Genomic DNA, 21,820 nt, shown 5'->3' with positions numbered 1-21,820 from the left:
TTTATCACTGCACTCTGGGTGTTTATCAAGGCCTAAAATAAAGCAATCAATTTAAACCTTAAATAAGCTAAGGATTTGCAGTTCTAACAGACAAAATGTATCAGAAAAGCTTTTAGTGTGGACCACAGCATTAATGAGAGCCACACAGTCACATGGCAACCCTCACTGCAACCCACCAAGATGAGCAAGTAAAATTCCCCATGTGCAGGCACAAAGTGGGGAGAGCAGTAATGATACATCCAAGTCTTCCTTTGAGTTGACTCGCAGCCATAAATGCAGCATTAGGCCCAAGTGATTTACATGAGAAGTCAGCAGACACTCACACACTCCACCATGGGCACAGTTTTCTGCTGGATGAAAGAATTCTCCCAGGTATATACCTGGCAGAGGCAGGAGGGGAGCCTGAGTTTGAATTGCCCACTAAGGTCAACCTCCAGCACTGATTCTGTAAACTGGGTTGATAAAATGAGCTCCACCAGCAAGAGGCCATGCTAAGCCCAACTGTTAGTAGTCTCTAGGGCCTGCATAAATCTGCTTTGAGAACACTTGTGCTACTGCAACACACATACAATGCCTTGAAGTTTACCTTTGTAGTCAGTCACTTTTTCCCTGACTAGTCATAAAAAAAAATAATTTGACAAACAGGAATTGCAGGACCGATACTATAATAACTTGCTGCCTTTCTTCAATGAAAAATGTGTATCAGTTGCTACAGTGACAAATGCATCGTTCCCCTCTGCAGACCTTTCCCACTTGTTAGTCCGTGGGTGATCATGCCATTTATGCACTGCTAACTTGCTGAAAGATGGTTCCTTCACTTTCAAGGTGATTGGAATTTCCCAGAAATTAAGGCATTTGTTAAGCGCAAGAACTGATTAACCAAGTGAAAATTAGAGGAACACAAGCATAAAATTTGTGTTAAGGATTGTGTCACCTGTATGCATTGGCACCAATCTTCTTTAGCTTGGCTTTGACAACGGGTTACTTCAGAGTGCCTTATTCACACAGGGATGGGACATTGCACAGCCCCACTGAAAGACACACGCTCAGATGTTTTGACATCATGTTCTTTTTAATCCTTCACCATTCCTCCCAGCTTCTTCCATCTCCTTCCCCATTCCTCCCAGCTTCTTCCACCTCCTTCCCCTCCTTACTCAGCCCCAACGTCCCAGGCTTGATTCTCCTCTTCATGAGCAGCAACCGTGCCCAGAAGTGTCCACATAATGTTTTGTTTTGTTTTGTTTTGTTTTCCTCTGGCTCTGCCCACAGTATAAATCCTCCACATAGTTTCTAGGAATCATTTGCGTGTTTATAATCTCACCTCCCAGATGATCCAGACAACCTGGTTACCGCGCCTGCTACGAACTCACTCACTTCTGTGTGTTTTAAATCCATTGATATGCGCAAGCAATAGTCTGAAAAATAAGGTGAACAGAAGTGTGTGCTGTAAGGAGCTTGTTTTGCTTATGAACCAGGAGAAACCCAAGGTAGAGAGATGCGTGAGGAGAGACAGGGAGGAAACGAAGGAGGGGCTTGCAGAGGCATGCCTGATGCCTTTCTTACTTAAATATCTGACAAAAAGAAGAACATACTTAGAAGGCAAGGTTTCCATAGGAAAAAAATATTTTATTTTTTTAAGAACAAATTCAGTTTGAAACAGACGTGGAATGTGATTTTCATAATTCTCATTTTCTGGGAGCTAATTGCAGTGTGGAACTAAAGCAGATTTCAAACTTATTACCGGCTAGTTTAAAAACAGAACAAACAAACAAAACAAACAAAAAAAACAAAAAAACAGCCCAAAATAAAACGAAACAACAACAAAAAAATAGAGAGAAGAAATTATTTATAACTCAGGCATAATACTGTGTTACTTACAAACTGGACAACGAAATTCTTAAATAAATATTCATGGTACACGATTTCAGCACAAATATGCGGCAATTTGGCAACCTTTTATACCATTTTTTTCCTCAATACAGTGCAAAGGGGAATGACACTGCCTTTAAACAAGCTGTAGCTAAATACATTGCAAAATTTTATACAAAACATCTTGCTCAGACTTTATAAAAAACCAACATTGCTTTATATACACAATCTGGTTAAGAAAAGCCATTTTTGTCTTGTTTTCATGTGTTTTTTTTCTTTTTTTCTCTTTTTTTTTTTTTATTTTATTTAAAAAGGCGAATAAGGCTACTGTAACACCCCAAATCCATATACAGTAAATCTGAACCTATTTACAGCATCTTCACTTAGACATGATGGTGCAAATTTCAAGTCGGGTGACTAGGGATGATCATACAAGCAAGGCATTTACAGTAATTTTCAAAGCTGAACCAACGTCAAATAAAGGAACAGTTGGTAGATTGTCATAATTCTGCACCAGACACAAAGCAGACACACAGTACGTTTTATTTTCAATTGGTTTCAGGTTGCTCTTGAGCAATTCGTCTGATTTTCTTTCTTTATTTTTTTTTTCACAGTTTAGTACATAACTAGAATGTAGCCAGCTGATGATGAAGCATAGGTTCAATTTGATAAAAATCAGGATCAGCAAACCCGCCCCCTTTCTCCCCCTCCCCCAAAATAAAATCTTAATGACTTACAAGAGAACCTTGTATGGATGGATTCACAGAAAGGAAGGGTTGTTGAAAAGAATTACATATGTAGTGTAGTTAGTCACCATGGTAACCTTCCACAGATCCATGGGTTGGGATTTTTTGTTTTGTTTCTCTCATTTGGACCAACATCTCAACCTCATTTTCAGGTCCAGGAAACAGAGAGTGATCATTTCTATGACAGATTTTTTTTTTTTTTCTTTTAATTTTTTTTTTTCTTTCTCTTGCAGGTGCTCAACAGAGATCTAAGAACCCCAAAATGCTGTTGCTACATTTTCTTTCCAAATCAGAAAGCAAAGCGTTACCATAGTAACGTGACTATGTTAGAAATGTCTATTTGCATAGCACATATAAAAGTAGAGTTTTCTTATTTCCTCCCCAGGGTGGGAGACATAGGGGAACAGCCGTGTTAAAGAGAAAACTTTAACCTGAACCCCTCCCTCTCCCTACGAATCTCAATGAAATCTACAGAACACTTCAGTCCATAAGGCAAGGGAAAACACAACACAGAATATATATGCCGGCACACTTTGTTGTTGTTACCTATGTGACTTGACGGCGCTTTGGGCCTATTTCCCAATTTTCTCTTATGTGGTGCCATTAAAGGGCTTTGGATTTTTTTTTACTTATTTATTTTTTTAATATGCTCTCATTACCATTATTTTTGGATAGTGGTTGTTTTCCCCAGAATCGGTCTCTTCTTTTTTATGTATGCATACAGATGCATACATAAAGATATATATATGTACATGTACACACACACAGACATCTGTAGAATGATGGCAAGTTAAGACTATGTAATTGCCGCACATGAAATTCACATCTTCTGGTGTAGATTCTGTGCAATCTCAACACATGTATTAGTAAAAACAAAACAAAACAAAAAAAAAGGAAGAAAGAAAGAAAAACTCTCACTTTGTATCCCTTGTGTTCTATACAGCTACTATAAATAAGACATATCTTCCTTCTCCATCTCAGCGTCATAATTTATTTATTTTATTCTTATGGACCGCAGGAGGTTTGCCGTATGTGCTTTAACTTTGCCACAGAGCACCAACTAACTGCTGTGCCCATTACAGTACCTACAGGCACTGTGCAGGCACAGCACTAGGATAAACCAAAGTGTCAAAAGGCTCAGTCAGAAAAATATTGTTCTACTCTTAAGAGATGAGAATGGTTTTGTTTTTTGTTTTTTTTTTCCCCAGAACTTTACCAATGATTGCATTACAGCTCATTTGACCTGTTGGCTTATAATCACCTTGGTTAGATTTGGCTCTCTGCTATTTTCTTAAATGCTTTCCCTGTGTTTAGTATAACGCGACAGTATAGCAGCTGAGTCTGCTTAAAAGTCTTTCGAAGCAGACTACATTTTTTCTACAGCTTCGAAGCTGTATAATTTATTGCCAGTACCGCAACAGCCCTGCCCTAATATATCCTTGCTCTTGTCTTGTCCCCTCCAAGCTTGTTCACTTCCTAACAATACCCCTTTGTTCTACTGTATTGAAGGTACTATTTTTTACTGCACACTGGTATTTGATAACCATGAATTCCTTCAAATTCAGCTCTAAGTCACTGCACGTGTTATTGTGTCTCCTACTTGCCTCTTAAAACGCAGCATATCAAAGTGCTATGCTACCTAAATGTAGGTTTTTTTTTTTCTTCCCAGCTTTTATTCTTGAGGCAGCGACATTCAATCACAACCGCAGTCAGCCCTTCCCTCCACCACCCAGTCCTACTCTTGACTTGTTGACAGCCTAACTTTTTGGCTGGAAGGCTCCTTACTATCAGACACAATTTCTAAAAATGCATTACCCATTCAAGTGAGGCTGCTGTAGCAGATGGATGGAGCACGCATCTCTAAACATTAATGTTCCATTAGTGATTCAGGAGGTGGAGTGAAAGAAAATCTTATGTGAAGGATGGCAGAGCCCTGAATAACAAAAATAAATGGAACAGTGACGGACTAAAGCAAGAGAACTCTAGCAAGTCTTACTTAGACACCAAGGTCTGTGTGACAAATCCAGTATGCACTGAGAGAGACACACAAAAGTCAGAAGATTGCATTTCAAGCTTGATATCCTACAGCACCTTCCCAGGATGCCTAGAGCTATTAACATCCACGGATCACTCCATCTTCCCTTGGCTTTTGTACATGCCTGAAGGCCTGCAGCACATGGCTTTGAGGATGATGAATGTAACAAGAGTACAGCAATCAGAATGGGCATCTTCTACATAAAAGTCTTCCAGCTTTTAGTGAATACCAATTCACTGAGATAGGAATTCTACAGACTAGGTTAGCTGTCCAGCTCGAGTTGGCTCTCACAGAAAGAGCTGTTGCCTTCTTCCCTCTGTGCTTGAGTCAATGCTAGCGCACAAGGCGTCATCACAAACCCCAACAGAAAGCATCTGACCAGTGAGTGTCCTCTACGCCTCAACTGTACCACAGAATTGCTGGAGTGTTTCTCAGACTTTGTAGTAAATGTTTGCTGGACTCTGAGGAGGCATCTCTTGAACTATGTACACTGGATGTCCATAGTCACCGCTGACCTTTTCATAGTGGGGGCAAAAAACACTGTCTGCAGTCCTTAGAGGAATGATAATGTCACTGGGCTCAGAACCATTGTTGTTGCCACTGCGTTTTGGGGTGGCTAATGTACTAAGTGAGAGAGTTGTGGTGTGTTGTGGGGAATGCTTCCTGTGTCTTCTCCGGTACTTCAATAATAGAACCACCAAAGTGATGATGATGACGATGAAAATGATGCACCCTGATGCAATTCCTGCAAATAAGGCAACTTCTGAACCCAGTATACTGGAATGCCCAGCCTTACTGCCATCTGTGCTAGATCCTGGAAAGAACAGAAATACAACAGACAGAAGTTATTGCCATCCTGTGACCTGTTTACGCTGCTTAAAAATGTGTAGAGTAAGCAAAGCTAGAAGAATTAACTGACAGCTATACTTTGACAAACCAATTACCCTGTTAGATAGCTAAATGCAAACAGCCGAAGTCAGCAATCAATATTAAACAAGACTTTGTGTCTGTTGGTCTCACTTCTGTGCTGCTCCCAAGCCACCCCGTTTCATACATCATCATCCATCAGCAGCAAGGACTGGCACTGACAAGGCAGCCTTTGATGCACAAGGCATCTTTTAACAGATGCCGGCCAGCTCAGGGCAGCAGAAAGGGGTGGGATAGGACTGCAAGGGGAAAATTAACACAGTGAAATGGTAATTCTCAAAACAACTGGTACTGTTCAGTGTCACACAGTTCTGCTATTTTGTTCTTCCGATATTGATTTAACTGTCATTAGTGCCTCTTTATGTGGAGTCCTCATGCTTACAAATGAAACAAAAGAGCTTGAGGCAGCGTGGAAGATGGGCAAAATGGTTATGGACTATATCTGTTTATATTATGTATCTTACATTTATTTAAAAGAAAATAACAGCACGTATTAGGTAGTCAGGAAGGGCTCAATTGCTGAACAGCCTGTTGAATACTGTCACATTTTTTGTCACAAAAATGAAATCAACATTTACTTGAGACCTTCTCACTTGAAAATCTGAACTGACTTCCCTCTCTTAATGCTCTCTTACATGTGGAACAATGCTGCAGATACTATGTCCTCATAACATCTGGAACCTCAGCAGGAAATGGCTAAAGCCTGCCCAGTAACTGTCATATCAAATGATGCAGCTAGCAAGGAAAATATGCAGCCGTTTTTGGGAACCCCAAAATCAACTGTCAGCATATTTTGCTTTGTAACATTTCTTCCAGCTCACTGAATTTTCTTCCAGAAAACTTGTGTTTTAAAAGTTATTCATTTTCTTGTTCATAATACCTGAAATGCATCCTCAAGATTTTTTGCCCCTAAACACCCTATCTGTTTATCCTTTTTTATTTTTTATTTTAATATTTCCATTTAGTGAAAGACTGGCCAATCATATGTAGACTTTATATGGTCAGTTAAAAGATAAGGATATGAATTATAAATGTCTCGAAATAAACTTTATAAATGGCTGTCGAGAACCACTTGATAATGTATTATACGGGAAGAGAAAGACAGAAAGACTCGTTCATCTGCCAGAGTACTAAATGTAAGGCAGCATTTACCATCGTAAAGCTGCTCAGAGAATGCCCTATCCAAAAACTTTCCTGTAAATGAGTGATACTCTTACAAGATGTAATTAACTTTACTGCAGAAAGAGGGGAAAGAGCAGCCATTGCCAAAACCAGGAGCTCCAAAGTTCTATCCATGAGAGCATCAGAACTGGTTTCTGTGTCATCTCAATTCAAAAACATTTGCCTTTCTGACATTTTAATGCTTAATAAAACTCATATTTGGGAACAAACAGGAATCTGCTAGAGCCTTTCTGTTTCCAGGGGAAACCTCCTAGAACCTACCTGAGTGGTCCTTCACAAAGGGACTTGTGGTGGAGCTCTTCCCGTTTGTACCAGCTTCCTGTTCAGGGTGCTTGGTCGGGTCTGTGCTCCGAGGTAACCCTGCAGAATTGGGATCTGTGGGAGAGAAAAACGACTCACTGCAGCTTAGGCGCCTGAAGATATTAAGCTTTATAAGCCGGCTATAGGTATCTTGTGAGACACGGATAGCTTTGAACAGAAGAATCTTTATGCAAAGGACTAAGAGATACAAGAATGTAATTTTCCTTTTAAAGCAAAATGGTTATATTAGTTATTTCAGAGGTTTAAATTGTGAGGCCATCTGCAGAAACTATAGGGACTCCTGTAATTGGCAAGAAAAGCTTTGCAGATGACATTTCATTTTAACTGAGGAAGTTGATTGACTACTAAACCAACTTCAACTCAGAAGAATAATTCTTTCTTTCTGCACAATAGGTTATCTATATATGAAAAGAGACAATGAACAAAAACCTCTCTGTAATCAGAATTCATAACAAGCAAACTATAGAAATATTAGCTTCCCTCCTTTCATGTATTTTAAATAATTTCGAACAGCGCAGTAGTGGCTTTTGTTTTTAAAATGAAAATAAAAATGACTGAAAAGTGTAATTCCCAGGTGACCTTTCCTTCTAAGGGAGCTCTCCAGTGAAGAGATCTTATTACACCAACCCTCCTCCTGAAGAAATCTGTCAGTAGCTGAGGAGCAGAAAATAGGCTTTGCTTTCAGACTGTAAGGGAGGTACAACCACACTAGACTCAGCTGGCTCTCTGCTCTACGCTTGCAAAAGAAGCCTGAAAACTAAAAGGACACTGAGACCGATCAAAGTGGTTTCATGAAACAGCAGATGAGTCTTTACCTTGTCCAACTTTCATGAGGATCTTCATGGTTTTTGTCTGGCACACCCCTCCCTCCTGGTTATTCAGGCCCTCCAAAGACCCATTTGATGTTGCTGATTAAAAAAAAAAAAATAAATAAAGTAAATAAAATAAAAATGAAATCGAGAAATCAACAGGCAAAGTAATGTGAACATGAGTGTCTGAAAGCAGAAATCTTTCAATCTACTGAGATCTGTGCTTCTTGCTCAGGCTGACCTATGGAAAGTTGTGAAATGTTGAAAGCCAAAGGAATGAATACATTGGTAAGCTGTACAATACATACAAATGGAGGAATGTGTTATCAAGGTTTCAAATTTACCCAGCAACTTTTTTTCTGCACACAATTGACTGACTGACTTGGACGAAAACACAGCACCTGCTAAAAGGTAATGGAGTCAGCTGAAAGGGAAGCCCTGGCAGCCTCAAAAGAGCAAAGCATTGGAAATTCGCCCTGTTGGTATTTTTTTTGTTGTTTTTTTTTTTCAACAATATCTTTATAATCACCACGTTACACCTGCTTCCTCTATTACAAATCTCCTGCTGGAAGAAGCAAAAGCATACAAAAGACCCAGGTGAAAGCTGAGATTCTGCACTGATTGGAAAACCATTTAATATTTGAAAGTACAATCTCACTTTTCTCAGCATTGAGGAGCCTTCCCTGTTGGGGGCAGGCTGGTGGGGACACACACACTCTCTTCTCACAAAAAACCTTCCAGCTCATGCAAACAAACGGGTGCTTTCCCCTGTGTTTATATTGTTCTCTCTTATCTCCACACTTGCTGGGACCGCACACCCCCGCGCAATCCTGTCACTACAAGCTGACGTGTGTGCAAAAAACAGCTCCTGGGGAGAGTCCAAAGGTTTGAGTCACCACCACCACCACCACCACCACCACCACCACCACCACCACGAGGGCTGCATATCTTGTCAGCTGCCAGAAAATCCTTCGGCAGCTCCTGGGCACCAGGCACCACTGCCACCATGAGCCGTACCAGGCCCCAGCTGCCGTCAGATGCCCAGCCACGATGCTGGCACAGCAGACCTAAGTGGGGTGCCTACAAAGAGACCAGGCCAGGCTCATACAATGGGGACACCTCACATGAGCCAGGCAGGGAAACGGCCCCTCAATGACCCCCACCAGCAGGTCTCAAATCATGTGCTCGCCTGCACCCTTGTCATTTCTTGGACCTATGTATGCAAGGCCCCAAATGCACAAGCAAGCAGACACATGCTCGCACACCGATACCAGGCCACCAACTGGAGAAAACAAATGGAAAACGAGAGAGCAGAGCTCACTGCGGTTCTGGCAAACAGCTTAAGCAGCACTTTTCTACGTGTGCCTCCCCTCTTTTCAGCTAGGGATCTGATTCAACAAGGGCTTCACACTGTTCAGATCTTTGTTTTTAATTCTCTCTCCTTCTCTTTCTGCTTCCTTGGGGATTTTCTTTCAAATGGAGGCAATGTATATTTCCTTATGCCTTCACAATGTCTTCCTAGCCCCATGGCAGTATTTTTCTTGCTCTAATCTTCTCTCTAGCTGTAAAGATATAAACCCCATACTGCTGAACCCTGCTTCCTAGCCTTTGATCTACTTCTTGGTTTTGTTCCACTCCTGCCTCTTTTGTGACTAACTCAAATTACAGCCACCATACAACCTTCCCAAACCATGCTTTCTTCTCCTAAAATTCCCGTTTCCCTGTACAGAGGTCTTCCCAGTTACTCCTCTTGTTCTCTCCCTCCCCCATTCCCCAACCCCCTCATAAAAGGGAAGTACGTGAAACTACTGCTTTTTTCAGACTTGGGAAGACTTCTAAAATACAAAATAGCACAATGAGTAATTTAAGATAAAAACAGATCTGAAATGTGCCACTGCATTGCCAGGCTCAGAAAATAATGGAGACATATAGTTTTGTTTTCTTTTGTTTTTTTCCAGAGGGAGAAAAAAAAAATCAATACTAAGAACCAGTTCTGGACATAAATCAAATGTGTCTTTGCTGAAAGTGTTTTTTATGACCTATTTGCCAATGTACCAGAGCACAAGGACAAGGGAAAAAAGAAGTAAATAGAAATACCAAAGCTGAGCATCAACTGAAAGTACAACTAATAAACACTGACTTTGTCTTGCTTTTTTGTAATTCTTCATTTGCTTCTTAAACTAGGCTATGGGGGTTCACAGCTCTTTAACCACCTTCTACTTGATTTTAATTGAATAGAGTGCTGCTTCTTCTGAACATCAATGCCTTTTTATTCTTTAAAGGCTTATCCATTTAACCTACAGAGCAGGAGATCTCAATAAGATGCAGAGGATGCAGAGGATGCAGTCTGACCTCAGTACAGAATAAGAAAGTAAGACAGCAAAAAGAATGCAAAATTACTTCAAATACAATCTCCAAATGAGAGGGACCAAACATACAATGAGTCTGGTTGTGTGCCTGTGAGAGTTCAATCTGCCTCGCTTGCTTGCTAAAAGAATGCTTTCATAGCTTTGATGTCAGATGAATGAATTTGCAGAAGTATTCACTTTTTCCACAGTTCTTCAAGGGGTTTTCTGAAAGCTTATGTTATAGCTCAGAGTAGAGAGCGCTACATCCTGAGGAACAGAGAATTTTCAAAGAGGAGTATTTCAGTGACAAAGCAAAGTTTCCATCTCAGCTTCTCCCTGTAATTAAACCGACAATTACCCAAGGCCACTGGAGGAAATTATTTTTCAAAATTCATTAAGACTATCGAAATATAACCTCACATATCCCTAGCGTACCAGGAAGAATGTGGGTAGTTTTAAGCACATACTTCTAAGCTTTGAAAAGTGGCACAGAGAGAGAGAAGTAATCTGGGACATCAGAGAAAACAGTTTCATACTGCTAATACCCCTTGACAGTATAGTGTGCAGAAGTCAAACAAAGGAACAAGTACAAAATATTCCTCAAATGCTTTCCGCTGTCTTTTTATATTGATCTTCAAGTGAAAATTATACTTGCTGCCTTCAAACTTCTCAATTACACTCACACTTCTGCAGGGAAGCAATGCTGTACCTGGATCTCGGCTTATATTGATGTGATATTAAAAAAGGAGAAAGAAAAGTGTCTGTGGATACATATTTAGCTATGAACACAGAAACATAACACAGGATCCTTGTGTTATGTTAAGAGGGAAAGGCTACTCTTCAATTGTTTACAAGATCAAATTTTAGAACCTCCATTCAGTTTATTTTTACATACATGTGTATAAATAAAAGAGCATTTTTTTAACTTATAGGTCCAAATATGGATATACTTAGAGGAATTTACTCACATACGCATGACCTTGTGCTAAGACTAGATATTACTTAAATGTTAACATTAATAAGAATAATTAATCATTTCTGTGTAGTTTCTCATGAGTATTAAATTTTCTCAGGATCCCACGCTTCATTTTATATTAATACAGAAAGACACAGGAAACTAAAACTAAGTATCAGTAACAATATTATTATTAAGTATCTATTAATTTTAAGATTTTTTTTTTACAAAATCCTAATTTTTAGATGATATTTTTTCAGTAGTAAGTAAAAATTAATGTTTGAGATCTACATGAGCACCATGTATCTGCATTCCTCGAATACAACTGAAGCTGTCATTTTGTAAGGAATACAAGTTTAGGCTTTCAACTTTACGAAAAAAATGAATTCATATGAAATTATGGCTAAGAGTTTGCCAACGCAGTCTTACTTTGGAGAAGAAACTATACACTTTCCATTTCATGAAGCACTTCCTTAATATATAATCTCATTTAACACAGGCAGAAATAAATAAATTTATTTGAACCAAAGAATTTCATGCCAGCTTTGCTTTCCCTTCTTTGAAATGCATATATAATACATACACACACACATATATATATATATAGTTAAGAAAGAAACTCATGTAAATCAATGACTGATGCTTTACATTCATTTGCTTTTAAAACTTCACAAGCTCCGTTTATTGTATGAAATGCATTAGTCATAAATGCAGGGGCAGAGAATCAGTGAGCAAAACAGAATCAGCTGACTAGAATAGTTTCTGGCTATGATTCTTATACAGTCCCCATGGAGAGGAAGTAATATTACATTTTAATATGTCTTCATTTGATTGTTATTACACTGCCTCCCAGGAGGCTAAGCCACTGAACAGATCTTGGCTGTTTTCGACCTATCGGGTTGGTAACATTGCTCTAATCAGATGGAGAATTAAGCTGCTGGATTTGTGCCTGTATAGCTTTTCATTCACAAAGAGATTAGAAATGAAGGCACAGTAACAAAAATTCATCTTCCCTCACTCTTAAAAATACAGATTACAAAATTAAAAAACACCATCGCAATTATTTAACAGGAAACACCAGTAAACTAAAACCTCAACCACTTAATTCTGTCGCAATTATCCATACTTTTATGCTTTAGGATAGTGAAAAACATTACCCACTTGCCAAATTATATGTCACATCCTTTAAACCAAGACAACTTCACAACACATGTATTTCTGGACCTTGGATATGAAGTGAACTACATGCCTGAGGAGGGTAATTCAGACCGTCGTACATAATTTCCCCGTGAAAATTAAACGAACCTTAAGCCACAGACTATAGGAAGGAGTAAGTAATCTCAGCGTGTGGGTTAGGGCAAAACTGGTTTCATGCGTGTGGACAACATAAGCCATTCAGCACTGCATCAAAATAAGAATTGTTGCTGGTGTGGGTCTGTTAAGAAGGAAGGTGAGAATTACAAGTTTCTTTGAGTTAGATCAGTACTATTTTAATAGCAGTGACTGTCACGTCTTTTATCTTAGATTCTCCTTAAAGTCAGCATCAGAAAATAGGTTTCTAAAAAGCAGAGCTAAATAAGACGTAAAAACTCTATCCATCTGCACTTGTTCACAGCTGTGCTGTTTCCGTGCTTAGAATGGAAAAGCCTACACACTGCAGGAACAAAAAACCACAAAAGCTATAGATTCAACAGTAGTAAGAAGTTATTCTTAATACAAAGCTGCACTTGATCTAATATGCAGTCACAGCATTATTAAGAACATGTAAAACCTTTTGAGGTTTTTCTTTTTAAATTGTATGAAGTTATAGTACACTGTTTTGGCCAGGCATCATGTATTTGTGCTCTGACTGCTTTCATCTGCTTTCAGTACTTTTAATGACTTTCTTAGTAAAGCATGGAATAAATAATTCTTCTTTCACATAAATTATCTGAATTTATGGGACAAGTTTAAGAACACAAGAAATCACACACTGAGAAACCACAAATCACAGATCACAACACAGAGGTTGTTTCTAGACTAGCCAGGGATGAAGAACAAGGCAGCTGAGGTAATAGAGTGTTTTAATTAAATGAAATTAAATTCCTTTTTTTTATTTTTTTATTTTTTATTTTTTTTCTTTCTCTTTTCACTTAGTAGCAATGCCAGACCTGTACAGAGATCTGAGGCAGCTAAAAAAAAAAACTGCTCAGGCCACTCACCAAAGAACAGGTAGTCTGGCAAACACTTGGTGTTGGATGAGCTGCATAAAGTTTAAACAAAGATAAATATACAAATTTAAACTACTAGTAACTAATGGTCTACCCTTGTATGTAGTTACAAAAGTTTAGACTGACTATGAAACCTTTACTTTTTGCTTTAGAATGAAAATGTCTCCCAGAATGTAACTAGGAGTGGTCTCAAACATGGACTGTAAGTGGTAATATTTCAATGCATTAAGAACAGTTGCACAGAGTATTATCAGCATGTTGCCTGCATTTCTATCTGCAGGCTGGGGACTTCTGTTTAACTCTTTATGCCTGAACAACACAATTGCATCCCACCTTTTCTACTGATCTTAGAGCAACAAAGAGAAAATCTTTAATTAAATATATATATATACACAAAAAATGAACTGTATTTGCTCAATTAATATTTTCTAATGTACAATACCAAAACAATCATTAAGTATCTATAAACAGAATACAATTTACCAGTCATCTTTCATTACATTTTTAACACCTCTGCTTTTTGTTTGTCCTACTTGCAAAGTCAAAGTGGCAGCAAAATTTCATGAGGACTTTTCTCAATCTAAAGATCATTCAGAAATTCTCACTGATTCAGTTTTATTCTATATATATATATATATATATATATTTCAAATTAACATATAATTTCTCTTAAAATAAATGTTATGGTGTATTCTAAATATTTTGCAGTCAGCCTTTTTTTCCCACTCTTCGCGTGTGACAAAACTACTATGTGAATGAAGGACAAGAAGAATTTTCCCTTCTTTTTCATATCTCATCCTTTTCTTAAGTTATGTCCTATGTTGTATCTCTCCAAATTGATATCTAAACAGGACCCACAAACTATACTCTGCACAGCAAGCAAGCAGCAATGCCCACTAAACTAAAGCCAGAACAAAATGAAATAAAATAAAAAACAGGCCTCTTCTTGCCTGGAAGAAGGCAAAGGCTCCACAATGGAATTCTGTGATTCACTTCCCTAACCACTACTCTGAAATGTATCTTGTCCAAATGCAAATGACGTGACTGGTGGTAATCTGAATGGACTTGTGGCTAATGGGGTTCTCTATAAAATTTTCCCTAAAATTCTCTACTTATATTCATATGACATGTGCGGGGTAGATTTTTTTTTACTGTTTAATTCTTTGAGGGTGCAGTGTAGTGGACACAACCGAGACAGAGCTGATCGGTCTGTAATGTACAACGTACTTTAAAATGCCTTAGTATATATCTTGTAAATGTAAACTGTTTAATTACAGCAACACCTCTGGAAATCTGTAGAGTCTCTTTACTGAATCTCATATTGCCTGACTAAAGAAAGAACACCCAAAGACTAAAGAATTAAGCACAAAATAGGAAGAGGGAACTTGCAGTTTCCCTTCCTTTCCTATACTCAAAATGACTCCATTAATTCCACGTGGACATGGCATCACACAACAAGAGTACAGGTATAGGAAGAATACAATCCCTTCATTTCATTTTTTAAACAAAAACTTTCCATTAAGGGAAAAAGTGACAATAAGCAACTTGTACCAAAGAGGCTGTGAGCTCTAACTGGTTTCTGCCGCCCATCGTTTTAAAAACAGCACCACATTATCTCTTGGATAAGGAACATCACATCTTAAGTGTTCTAAACTGTACATCATATGTTACATTAGTATCCAATATAGAAGGTCGCAGCATCTACCCATCCACAGCAAAAACCTATCTACTTCACTGCTGTTGTGTCTCTTTTCTTTCAGAAAGGTTTTCAGACGTTGAAAAAAAATAAAAATAAAAATTAAAAGCATCTCAACATTGTGCCACTACAGATGACAATTTGTCTTTCATTACAGCTAAGCATTTCTCAAAGTATGTCAGTTGTACATTTCACATACTCTGAGAAATGTTTTCAGATAATGATCTACCGTACACATGGTTGATTCTAGTTTACATAAACAAATTATATATTTGTGAGCACTGAAGAAACTGTGGCAGATGTAAGCCCACTAATTATGATATATTCAGTGTATATCAGAATGTATACATTTAAAACAGATTACTAGTTAGTTAATTTCACCAGGCATGAGCAGTGTTTTTTATATAGTTTATCCTTTCTCCCAGCACACTGCAGGCAAAGGGCTCTCATGGATGAGAATACCTTCTTGCTACCACAGAGAGCTTTGCTTCAGCTGAACAGAACTAACACAATTAGTTACCATTCAAGTTACACTGATTGTCACTAATGACAAGTGGCCTTGCACGAAACAAAACCAGAGGGTTTAATATTAAACAAACATCTGTATTCTTTATCATATGAACTCAACATTACTCTATGAAGATGTTCATCTCTCTTGAAAATCTCACATTTCTGTCTGCAGTATTTGGATAAGAAAGGGTTATAGTGAAAATTCATATTAAATAAATAAGAAACCTCTTGCTCGTTCTACTGTCACTAATTGCATGCAATGATATTAATGACCCAGTAATTGCTATACGAGTAGCACTGAAGTGGAAAACATCATTCTGAGGCAGAGTTCATCTCTAGGTGGTAGGACTTCACCGCTGACTGAGTTAATGCCAAGTGACAGTTCAGAATATAACACTGTAGATGAGAAAATGCACCGGTCTCATGGCTACAACAGTTTAGAGGGACATGACGTTATTTGCTTTGACCACACAGAGTCCAGCAGTAACCCCAATAAAATGCCACAGTCAGAGTGTGCCCTATAGATGAACCTCATTCCTTTCAGGGGAGATGCTCTGTACTATAACAATCTAGAGCAATTTTCCACATGTTTGCTCCAATAAAAGAATACCTTCATCTCCCGCTTTTACATCAAGCACAACAAAAGTGCGCTTTATTGCAAAACACAAAAAGCTATTTACATCATCTAACTATCCTTCAGCAACACAGAGTTTGGCACCTCAGTACTGAGATCAATTATGATACTATTGGATGACTGCGCACTTGGCAAAGATGATCAGAAATGAAGCAGTGTTTCGCTTGCTGCCTGCTTCTTTGTGCTTAGAACTTTTAAAAAACTTATGAGGAACTTAATGAGGGTACACTGCTGAAAAAAAAAACAACCTGAATTTTCATGATGCTACAGGACATTTAGTCCTTTTTTCTTTTTTTTTCTTTTTTTTTTTTAAACAGTAATGTCTTGAATTCTTCTATGTCTGTCTGACATAGCAGACTCTGGAAGACGTGGAATCACAGAGCTGCAGCACAAGCTGGGGTAACCACTTGGGAAGAAGCTTTCCAGAAAAGGCTGTGGTGGTTCTGGTAGACACCGAATCAATCACAAGCCAGCAATGCACCCATGCAGCAAAGAAAGCCAACAGCCCTGTATGGCTGCACTGGGCAGAGTGCTGTTGTTAGGTCCAGGGAGGTGATCCCTTGCAAGTACTCAGTCCTGCTGAGACACCTGGAGAGCAGCAGCTGTGCCTGGGCTCCCCATTCTGAAAAGGATAGAACATAGCAAAGAAAATCCAGCAAGTGCCTGCAAAGATGATGAAGAGACTGAAGTAGAGGGTGAGGACCCAGGACAGTTCAGCCTGGGACAGCTGAAGGAGATCTTAGCCATGTGTGTACCTGTTGTAAGACAGTAACAAAGACTGAGGCTGCTTTCAGTAGTGCCAGACAAAGAGGCAATGGGCACACCGTTTAAAATTAAGAAAACCTTTTTTAACTGTGAGGGTGACTGAGCACTCAAACAGGTTGTCCTGGCAGGCTCCAGAGTTTCCATCATCAGACATGATCCTGGACAGCCTGCTGTAGCTGATCCTGCTTGGGGAGGTGTCATTCAAATTCAACCATTCTGTGATTCTGTGAACAACTGCACTGTAGCAGTCTAATGCATTTACTTGCTAAAATGTAATACTTGAAAAACAATTTCGTCTCAGTTTCCCAGGCAGGATTCAGATTCAGAGTTGTTTCTCTCACAGAAGATCAGTGAGCATAAAGACAAGTCTGCTGTTGCAGTTTAGTTATGTTTTTCTGTCATCTAATCAACAAATTCTGCTAACAAAGGCCTGAACATGCTTTTATACCAGGCTTACCCGCTTAGTAGAAACTGTTCTTCAAGAAATGCTAAGACAACCTTAAGCTTAATCCTGGTTTTACTCACAAAAATATTTGCATGATTTCTTTGGGACTGAAAAAAAAAAACAACATCTGGAAGACTGCCCTTTAGGGCTCAGTCTTATAGTTACACTTACCAGAAATTAATGCTGAAATACTCTTCCTCCAAAGTTTCCAGGACTGAGTAAAATCAGGAAAGAAAATATAAACTGACATGTAACCCTGTTTTCAGCCATTTCAATCCTGTGCTTTGGCTAATGCAGTTCTCGAACAAAAATACTTTTCCCATCAGTTCAACTACGTAAAGACTTCAAAGAGGAAAATGACTTCATATATTTTAAAATCAGTTTCATTAAAGCCTTAATAAATGCTTATGTTTTCTTGGTCTTTTATTTCAGGAATTAGAATACTGTAACATAGATATATTATCAGCAACATGATACATGAAATACCCCACTTTGACAGATATATGCTCATCACCTAACTAATGTTAAATGAAAGTTAAAAGAGTTTCAATATGGTAGTGTATTTCTCAGTTTCAGTTCAGAGTACTTCCTTCATAGCATGGTGTATTTCCCCACAATACATCCCCACTATTTAAATAGTTACTTATAGTCTGAATGTAAAGCATATAAACAACACGTTCATCCCAACCCTCTCCTACTGCACACAATCATATCAAAGTTGTCTATGTAAATGTAAAAATATATACAACTGTTGGAGATCAGGGCTTAAGATGTTTTTTTGCAAAGTACTATGTGTACTATACATACATATAAAGAGTTTTAAGTGAGAGTATTGTACTTTTCTTTGTTAATATGCTGTATTTTCATGATGTATAAATTGTTTATAAGGAAACTAATAAAATCAGCAAAGTGACTAAAAATATTCAACAGCTTCCTATGAAATTCTAAATCCTGATTAATTCTTGAGTATTTCCAGAATAATTCATTCTTCCTCACAAATAACTATTCTTCATTTTCATCCAATTCCATATCTGTTTGGAATACCTGGGGGATGTGGAGGAAGGATAAATCTATCTTTTCACAACATACCATCAATTAACAAACGGAGCATTCCTATCTTTCATTTTGTTCCCTAAGGAACAGAGAAATAATAACAGATTTTCTGCTCAACTATCTCTGTCTACTTTAAAGGAGATAAACGGTCGGTATTGCCTAGGTAATGGCACTAAATATGAACTAAGTCCATCAATCTAAAATTGCCTTATTCTCTTACAAGAAGACCTGTGTGGTCTGGGACAAAATCCCACAGGGCCATGATTCCATTAATCCTGTAGGTCTTAGACACTGTTAGAAATCTGAAGCTGCACAGACACTGATTTTCTTCTCCAATAATATTATTTGTATGAGCTGTATTTATATTTAATTCAACAAGAGCTAAGTGGCATTGCTGATATATCCCTTAAAAGACTCTCAGCAAAGTCAGTGACTGACCTCTGGATATCACTTTACACTAAGGAATCATTTATCTAATTTGCTGAAGGAGGAGGAAGAGAAAGGAAAGAAAAAAGCAGACCTTTGTGCAACTGGAATCAGGGTGGCTATTATCACACAGGCTCTCCTTAATACTACCAGCCCCCCGCCCCAAAAAAATATATATATATTAGACAGCTGAGCTGTGCTGTCTTTGAAAACAACAGCAACAACAACAACAACAAGATCTGTAATGTCTGTGTTGCAAAAGAAACCAAACTGAAAGTTTGATACTGTTTTAGTCCCGGTTTTAACTAGTTGAGAGTTAGCCACAAAACAATGGAAAATCTACTGTTTTCTTTAGAGTAGCTCTTCCTGGGTGTTTGCAGGGCAATGAAGACTGAATCGTATCTCAAAGAGGTGTCAGAATGTCCAGCCAGGAAGATTAGCTGGTGTTTGGTCAGAATACTAAAATAGCATTTTAATGTAAATCTATTTGGCCATGCAAAGACATTTATTCTTCCCAACTGGGCTGTATTTCAGGGTGCAATCTATATTGTCCTTTAATGTGTTCTTCCTCAGACAGTTATTGCCCTTTAATTGTAACAGAATGACAAAGTGAAAACATAAAAGCTTTGTGAATTTTTAAACCCAGCTAATGCTAAAGTTTCAGAACAACTGTTTCCACTTTAAAAACCACCAGACTATTACAAGAATTTATCCAAAACAAAGCACTGCTAGCCAGAATAACCCTTTAAATCAGCCAAAGGTTGAATATGTATATTTTTTAATTTAAGCCAGAGGTCATTTATGTATGTGGGTCATTTGAAAAAAAAAAAAAATGATGAAAAACATTTAGGGAAAGCTGTATATCGCATTTTGCCAGTGTCAAAGCCAATGAACATCACTAGTTCAGCAGGCTTGGCTAATGATTCTATGATTCTTCTGTCTTCAGCCCTAAGCTTCCTTTCCTTCCTGAATGAGGTGGCAGACAGAGCAAGTACTATAGAGAAACCTTTTGCAGGACCATTCTGCAGCCCCTCCTTGAATCCCAAATTTTCTTCACTGACCAAAATCCACAATTTCAGCAAATAAATTTTGAGCAGGTAAAATTTCATTTTAAGCGATGTATCATTTTTTTACACTGATGGTGCTGGCATATAACCCTCATTTTATACAGAAGAGATGAAGTGAGAAGAGGATGGACTTGCTTGGCCAAACTATCTCAGAAGCGTAATGGTGGTCTGAAGGTAAGTGGCAGCACAGTGCTCCTTTCCCTCAGGCTATGCAGCTTCTTGCAGGCTTCCCTGAGGCACTACATCAGTGCAAACTCAGTGTACTGCAGCTCTCCCCATGCCCTATGACTCAAGGCCAAGTTTGTCGCGAAGAGATCAGGACAATTCCCATTCACCATAACAAAACATCTTTGGCACAGTGTGTATGCCTGTACTGCTCTACCACATCTCCTACCCATAGAAGAAATGCTGCAGTCGAGAGGTACTGAAGCAATTACACAGTAGACCAAACACTTGCAGAGCCTTCTACAATCAAGGAAGTCCCTATTTGTTCTGAGCAATCCACACAGTAGAATATTATAATTCATTCCTAAAACACTCAAAGACATAAAAGGACTTTTTGTTTCAAACATTAGAATTTCAAATCTACATACCCTTATTCCGCTTAACTTTGCCCTTTGCACAGGAATTTATGTTGTTGGGCATGGTGTATCTTCATGCATTTGATTAAGGATTTCCTTAGAGACTTATGATACGTTGGCTAAATGGTTGAATATTTTAGGATAATCTAACATTAATATATCCATGATCTCAAGGGCATTTGACCTTCTGCTGAAAAGAAATGAGGTAGCTATTGGAAAATCAATCTATTAGTTTCCCAGGAACCAAGAACTTATGATGGTAAAAGAGAAAAGCAAGGACATTCTGTTACATCACTTATTCCCTTACACAATACCATTCAGTATCATCTTTCTAAGTATTACAATTCGCAGAATTAACTCTTTGAATCCTAGAACTTGTATACTGAGGAGTATATTGCCCTGCTGTTGTTGCAAGAAATTTATATTAAGATTATTCTGGGACTAAAATACCATTAAAGATGAAAAGGAGTATCAGAAACTTATCATCATTTTTACTTTCAAAAAAGTGAAATGGGGAATAAGAAAAGTTACATCTTTTATGTGCTTAAACCCAGGGAAGAAGTGAGTAGAAAAGTTCTACTGTATCTGTCAAAAATACATCTAAGTGATATAAAAAATTATGGCTTGAAGAATTCATGTACAATCACATTTCCCTAAAGGTACAGAGGGTTCAGGAAGCTTCTTTATCCTGTGTTATAACCCCTATGCTTTGTTACTTGAAGGCTCCAAAAATGACCAACACCTTAATCTAAATAGAGATTTTACTGTATAATACAGCTTCACAAACCACATATTATTACCTTAAAACAACAACAACAAAACATACCATGATTTCAAATAATGGCAAGATGATATGGGTACATGATAATGCAGAGAATCTAAGGGCTGACAGCAGCAAGCCTGAGTAAGCAGCACAGCCACAGCTAGTGTTGAACCAATGCTGGACTCAGTAAGCTGGCATCTCAGGCTGTTTGATGCCCCTTACTCAGGGGAATACGAGATCCAAGAATACCTCAAAATCAAAAGCTGGCAGATAAAATGCACTGATGTGTTTGCTTCAAAGCAATCCCCCTCACCTCCAAATACTCAAAGCATCATCAACAAAACCAACAAAATTCCCAAACAAACAGAAAGGAAAGAGAAGAAAGAGAAGCAGTGTTTGTGTTTCTGAGTCAGTGGGAGGGAGATGGAGTGCACTCCTTGTTCGGGTCTGAGCACACCTGGTGATTTACAAGTCTGGT

The 21,820-nt window shown here is 38.3% G+C and overlaps 1 protein-coding gene across 1 annotated transcript in view; it reads right to left on the bottom strand.

The window, feature by feature from the left end:
• Window positions 1-1,655: 1,655 nt before the first annotated feature.
• The window catches only part of EFNB2 (ephrin B2), a 45,313-nt gene continuing 25,148 nt past the window's right edge, over window positions 1,656-21,820 (bottom strand). The window contains exons 3-5 of the mRNA XM_072356065.1: window positions 7,896-7,988; window positions 7,021-7,134; window positions 1,656-5,464 (exon numbers count right to left, since the gene is read on the bottom strand). Of these exons, the coding sequence (XP_072212166.1) occupies window positions 5,082-5,464; window positions 7,021-7,134; window positions 7,896-7,988 (590 nt within the window). The 3' untranslated portion in view covers window positions 1,656-5,081. The remainder of the gene's footprint in view (window positions 5,465-7,020; window positions 7,135-7,895; window positions 7,989-21,820) is intronic.

This window comes from Excalfactoria chinensis, chromosome 1, assembly GCF_039878825.1.
Source record: "Excalfactoria chinensis isolate bCotChi1 chromosome 1, bCotChi1.hap2, whole genome shotgun sequence".
In the NCBI taxonomy this organism is placed as follows: Eukaryota; Metazoa; Chordata; class Aves; order Galliformes; family Phasianidae; genus Excalfactoria; species Excalfactoria chinensis.
This window is presented reverse-complemented; position numbering and strand designations above follow the sequence as displayed.